The following is a 6,839-nucleotide window of genomic DNA, read 5'->3' on the forward strand; positions in this document are numbered from 1 at the left end:
GCGAGGCAGGTAAATGGAGCAGCGCGACCTGTGCCGGCGCGGCGGTGCCCCCCGTCGGTTTTCCTGGGCCTCTTAACGTGTTACATCCCTCGCAAACGCGCGGGTTTTGCAGGGAGCCGCACCAAAGCTGGAAGGAACGACGGGAATACCTGAGTCAGCAGATTTTTCGCAGGAGTCAGACTTCCAAGTTCACATTGTTGCAAGGACAGTGCAGCGTCACTGTGGCGGTGTCCCCACCTCCAGTCAGGCAGTTTTACCGCTGGTACTACCGCACCCGATGTGCTAGCAGAGAAGTTCTGAGCTGCTGGACTGCTGGAGCAGCGCTGTGCCGTGCAGTGGGCAGAGCAGCACAGCCGGAGCGTGACTGCACCTTTCCTGCTAGCCTTCCTCCTTCACTGCTGCTGCATTTTATCTCAACTTTATATTTCCCTGCGTTAGCAGCTTCCCAGTTTCTGTAAGCACGGAATGTGGTTCCATACATAAGTGCCTGTATGTGTCGGGCAGAAGTGGGTGTGTGCTGTGTGTGTTCTGCTCCCACTGAGGTCACTGTCAGTGAGCAGGGAGAGGAACTACAGCAGAATTAGGAAGGGGCTTATGCTGAGGCAGTTTTCAAACACAGCAAGTTTCAGGTTAAAATAAAGATACAGAGACAATTACTAACAGTGGGTTCTGTACTTAGTATTTTAATGATCACATGGAAAGGCCTATTAAGACTAGCTTTTTAAGTTGTTATATATTTTATCGTAATGTGACTTGCAAATTAACATGCAGGTTTTGATACGAATACTGAATTACACATATCCAAGAATCTTGCAGAACATAAAAGTGAGAACTATGTATAAAGCAGTGGAATTAGATTAATCTTGTTCTTGCTATGTAGTTCAAATTCAGTCACAATGAATGTGTGGAATCATTAAATGTATAATGGGTCAGAATATTAAGAAGGCTCTAATTAAGGCAGGCTGAATCTGTCTTGCATGCTCTTACTAGTCAGCTGCTTGAGGAAGAAGAAATGTATGCTACAGATTAAAGGATTAGAAGGATGTGTTGTTCCTATATATGCAGTTTTAATCCAGTGTCACAATAGTCTTATGAACTGATTGGAGATGATAGAATAAAGTAAGCGGTAATCTTGCTAATTTATCTGTAAAAGTTACGAAATAGCTTCCTTAGATCCTTTTCCATGTGTGCATATGGAGAGACTAGGAACCCCTGGGCAAGAGTTGCCTTGTTCTTGGTATCAAGATGCTCCTGCTTGCTGGAAATAAAGCCAGCTTTAAGCCAATGAAGTCATATCGGCGTTATACTGCTGTGACAGAAGGATCTAATCTAAGGACTCTAAGTAAATTAGAGTTGTTAAATACCTTATGTGATGAAAGGAGAAATAAGTAACTTGAACACACTGCTGAAAACTTAATTCTGAAATTTACTTTGGGCTGAGAGTGTAGTTATTTTGAGGACTTAATCTTTTGGTCAAGGAGAATGGGTGCAGTGCAACTTGCAGGCTACTTTGCCATTGGTCGTGACAGCAGACGTTAAGGCCAAAAACAATCATGCTGTGAGAGCTTAGGCATTCGGTCTGTATTTAGGCAAGCAGCCAAGTCCAGGCACCCTCCCCAACACCACAAGCCTGAGAACCCAACATATGCCACTCTTCCATCCACAGAGAGAACAGGAAGAAAAACAGAACTGTGTGTTGTCCATTGAAACTGGTATCTCCTCATGGCATGCCTCCATGTGTCCCACATTGTTAGGGAAAGGGAGACCCTAAGACTCCTTTATTTGAGACTGAGGGATTTGGGTCACAAAACCTGGAGAAAACAAAGTCCATAGGGGCCCTACTGGCTCAAGATGCTCCAGAACCCCAAGTTCAGCTTGAAGGGGGGTCTTCTGTTTTAGCTAAGGTTGCCTATTTTAACTAGTCACATGTAATTTACTACTTCTTCTCTTTTATGTTCAAATGGACTGAACAGTTGAATCCTGCTTTCCTAACCCACATACCTATGGAAAAACTGACTCAAACAAGCCCTCCCAATTTTTATGTTCATTTCAGGTGATTTTGTCCCCTGCTCTCCCTTTCCCTAGCATGCCTATGATCCACAGGAGAGAGAAGTGGTAGTGTCAGGTTCCTTACCTCTTGGGGCTGTCGGAAGGGCACCTGGACTTTGTTTCTCTCAAAATGTGGACATGAAAAATCTCCAGTTTTGACATTTCTGTTGTCCTCGTGTGTGATAAAGTGACCTAGGATGCCCAAGGCTCTCCAAGACTGAGTTGGCATAGATCCTGACAGAGGCATTTCAGATGATCAGAGGGGTTGTGGGGAACGGTCCATTTTCTCTCCCCCCACGTAAGACTAAACAAAATGCCTTTCAAGCCAGCAAAGCAAGAGTGACGCCTTTTTACTGATTCAGCCAAGGACGGACTGGGACAGGCCTCTTGCTCTACCAGGTAAGTCCACAGCAAGAAAACAGCATAAGGGTTATGATAACTGGCAGAAAAATAGACAATAGGTTAAAAACTGCCTCTGACAGGGTATGTACCTGGCCAGTGCGGATTGGCTAATTTGCACAGTGGTACTTTCTCGAACAGTGATCTCTGATCTATAGAAGAGGGCAAGATCTGCAGGCCGCTGCTCTCTGCCTACCCGGGACAAGACCCTGCTGCAGGACCTGAACCTGCCTGGAACACCAGCCCCGCTGTCCGGAGGAGCCGAGAGGAAAGGGGGAGCTGCCCTGCGCCCACTGCCCGAAGAAGCAGAAAGGGCAGGGGGGGGGCCGTCTGTGCCCACTCCCGGGGACCCTGCCTGCCCAGCCTGGACCAAACCAGACCGGAGTAGGAGCCTGCCCCGCCTGCGCCTGCCAGCGCATCCCGGGAACTGCACTACGGGAGGAGGGTAAACGCACACAAACACACACAGACACTCTAACTTTCTTACTGGGCTCAACTCCTACTCTTTCACTCCGTTGATTTTACACCTCTCCTTCGGAGCGTGCCTTTTATAGACCATAGTGCCTTTGAATCCCTTTTCCAATACATACCTAGCCAACCTCTCCTGAACCTTGATCCCTTAGTTTGTGTTGACCCTTAATAAACCGATTAATTCGTAAACTAAACATTGGTCTCAGTAACAATTTGTGAGCACGGTGAGTGGGTACTCTAATCTACCCTCTGAGATACGGTCCCACAATGGCTGTTCCTCTGTGAAAGGTGAACGCCACGTGTGACCCTCGGGCTCATTTACAAACCTCTCCACATTAGGGGGGGGCAGTCGCAGAAACACCTTGACAGCCGGTAGCCCCCCGGTACCGGCCCGCAACAGGGGTGCTGGGAGCTCCTCCCCCTGTTGCAATTTCCTTGGGTTGCCCTCAACTGAGGTGTCCAGAGCCCTGCTGTACTAATGCTTCACTGATCCTCAGTGGATCCAATGATCCAGGAACCCCTATTTGAGATGTCAGAAGCCCAGCTGGACTGTGTCTTGGCTCCTGCAAAACTCAGATGACCCAACTCACCACAAATACCAATCTCAGCCATGCCAAAACTGAGTGCAGATAAAAAATTTCAACGATTGACTTCTAAGAATCAAAAAAGTTTATAATAAATGAGCTAATCCATCCAGGCAAATTCTTAGTTCATTTGTGTTTAACAAAATAATTCCTTGTTCATTATTACATACAATAAAAAACATTAAGCAAGATCAGGTAAATTACTTAACATGATTGTGTGCCCTGAAAATTAGATTATTTTTGGTCTGAAGTGCTATGTTTAGCATTATATTAAGCACAGTGATGAAGAATGAATACTCCCAAGGAATATTGAAACAACTATTGAAGAAATGTGACTGTTTTGATGTTGTCTGCTAAACACAGCAAAACAATCTGATCCAACAGACACCTAGAGATTCTGTATGTAATTTTGAAACTATTGAACACCTCAATGTAAGAATTCAGTTCAGATTCTATAAAACAAAATTTCAGGCTCAGTTATCTCCTTTCTTTTTCTCTAAGTTCACTTTCTCAACCTTCCAGGCCAAGTGAAGATGCTTTACTACTTCAAGGCACAAGAGATTGTTTAACATTGTTAGGAATACGACTGGCATAATAGTCATAATTTCTCAAAGTGGCAAGGACCCCAGCAGAATTCATGTGTTTCACTTCCTTGTTGTACTGAAATGAATTTCCATGGATATCAGTTATTTTGCCTGCAAAAATAAAAGAAAAAAAAAGCTTCCAGGAAACAGGAGTTGGAGAGAGATAACCTATTTTATTAGTGTGATCCAACTAAAAAACCCACAGTCTTTGCGTATACATGCCTGTCTTCAGATGTGAAATGCCTCTGTTCTCAGTTGAAGTCAATAAAAAACTGTTGCACTGAGATCAAATACCTAATGGTTTTATTTTCTTTCAGCAGTATTTAAATTCACTGTGTTTCAGGAAAGGAAAACAACATCTCTGTCTTATGGATTAATTAAACGCTTCATGAGTACTTTTTATGCTGGTCATTGACAAGAAGGAAAGAAAAATCCTCAGTTCAAGTAAAAGCCAGAGAACTCTGTACAACAAGTAGCAGTATAGAAATACTCCAGCTAGTTTTAAATTAGTTTCTAGAAATCACTTAGCAAAAGCAACACAGATCTTTATGCAAGCTAATTTAACAATGAGATACCTACATAACAGGGAGGCTAAATACAGCACTGTGCTGCCCCAGATCGGTATGTTTTTGTGCCTCAGCTAACCTGTTTAAAGTTACCCAGTTACCAGCACTAGAGACTGCAGAGGAATTAAATCATGTCATTGTGAAGCCTGTTACCCTTGCTTGACAGAATTTAGGAGATCAAAACCCACGGTTTTAGCATATAGTGGTAAAAGGTCTATAAATGTGAACATCAGAAAACATATAATAATACTTCAATTCCTGTCAGTGAGACTTCATAACTTCTGTAGTAACTTAGCCCCTAGAAAGGTGAAGTGGCTTATGTTGGCTGGAAGCCACTAATTTTACTGAATTACACTAACTACTCAATTTTGGAGATTGTACATGTGAGGAACAACTGCATGATTTGGTCTATTTTTGTTGTTTTAAAAAATATCCACATATTATATAATGTGTTGCTAATAATAAACTACTATATCCAGTTAGTAGGACAATGTGATTTTACTGTGAAATGGTAGCCAATAGAACAAAAGGAATTTGATTTGAAAATATTAAAAATAATGTAACAAAAACTTTGGAATTTGGCTTCTTGAATTATTTGACGGTTGTTGACTATATTACTCCAGGGCAAAACAGATCATATCATGCTTTCCAGAGCATGCTTTGCTGCCCCTTTAGAGTTACTGTTGATTTCAAAGGGCTCAAAGTTCATCATGACTATTTTAAAATATGTACATTCTGACATTTTTCTTTCCAAAGACATGTTTTGATATTTTTTTTCTATGAAAAGTATAAGTAACTTTAAGCTGATGCAGTTTCACTTATCTTGGAATTTTGCATACTATTATTAACTTACCTCCCACAGCATGTAGAATAGCTTCAGGTGCACATGTATCCCATTTCTTGCAGCCAGGACTGGCAAATACATAAGCAGATGCCTTGCCTTCTATGAGTTGAATGATCTGTTATAAGTAGAGAGTGGCAATCATTGCAAAGGATCTAGGCATTTAGAAACAGGTAAAAAAACACCAGTAAACAAGAATTAGATCTGTTTCTTCTATGCACTTATGGTCAGAAAAGGAACACCAGCCATTTCCTTTACAATATTACAGTAACTTATGTTAAGATTTACAAAGCTATACTGTACAACTATTCTGCATGATCTGTTTTCCATTGTTATAAATACAGCCCACAGAATGCTTTTAGTTTCAGAAACAAGAATTCCCATCTTATGCAAGTACTAAGAAAATAAAGTGGAAGTTATCTCTATGTTGTCTTAGTGCCATTTTGGGCCTTGCAAATGTTGGAGAAAAGAGATTGGAGAGTCTGTTTTTGACAACCATGACAAAACTAAGCATTGAAAACTGCAGCAAATGAGTTTTTCCTGTATGCAGAGAAGGTGTGCAAGGGAAATACTACTGTACACTTCTCCTGTTTTATTCTTTGGCATGTGCTACTAGATAGTTGGAACAAGAACCGTATTAACATGAACAGGAGGAAATATCTAATAATTAGGATTAAACTGTATTCCCATTTAGTAATTCTAGTCTCAAAACTCCTTATTTTCTCCCCTTGTAACAGAATATTGAGGAAGATGGACATCAGCCATGACAAACACAGCCATTGTTACAAATATACTTGTACCAAATTCTGACTCTCTAGCTCATAGCAGCCTGAATGCTAGGAAGAGAAGTTGTGCTGGGGAAGGAGAAGGAAGTCTCCAGTACAGTCATGCAAATCAGCAAATTATTTCTTTGTTCTTATTCTTCTTTTTTTCAAAGGTAATAAGGTTTCTTTGTCCAAATACAACCAAATTATTCTGAGTTTTCATACCTTATTTCCTGCTCCTCCAACTCTGATGACACTGTCTGGGTTCAAGGCACTGATGCAGTCATTTACCAGGGTACTGCTGTGAGAACGAGTGGTGACGATGATGTGTTTCCCAGCAGGTGCTTCTGTGAGCTGAAATCCAAAGGCACCTAAGCCCAGGACTCCCCATATTGTCCTGCCCAACACAGCACCAGCTTCTGCCTACATAAAAGGGAGAGAGATCCAGATGATGGTCAGTCATTGTGATCAGCTGTTAAATCACAAATGGAGAGCAGTACCTAGAGAAGCTTTGCTTTAGGGAGTATCATGTTAATACTGGGTTATCCATTTAAATAGGGGCACTTAAAAAGAACTACTCT

The 6,839-nt window shown here is 41.9% G+C and overlaps 1 protein-coding gene across 3 annotated transcripts in view; it reads right to left on the minus strand.

The window, feature by feature from the left end:
• Positions 1–6,839, minus strand: part of BPNT1 (3'(2'), 5'-bisphosphate nucleotidase 1) — a 16,808-nt gene that overhangs the window by 2,541 nt on the left and 7,428 nt on the right. For 2 of the 3 annotated variants that reach the window (XM_009994748.1, XM_009994750.1), the window contains 3 exons: positions 6,484–6,681; positions 5,507–5,612; positions 3,668–4,198 (listed from right to left, as the gene is read on the minus strand). In XM_009994748.1, the coding sequence (XP_009993050.1) occupies positions 4,050–4,198; positions 5,507–5,612; positions 6,484–6,681 (453 nt within the window). In that variant the 3' untranslated portion in view covers positions 3,668–4,049. Of the gene's footprint in view, positions 1–3,667; positions 4,199–5,506; positions 5,613–6,483; positions 6,682–6,839 lie in introns of those variants that run through there. The other variant, XM_009994749.1, reaches the window with a different exon arrangement.

This window comes from Chaetura pelagica, unplaced genomic scaffold (genome assembly GCF_000747805.2).
Source record: "Chaetura pelagica isolate M959 unplaced genomic scaffold, ChaPel_1.0 scaffold2, whole genome shotgun sequence".
NCBI lineage: Eukaryota > Metazoa > Chordata > Aves > Apodiformes > Apodidae > Chaetura > Chaetura pelagica.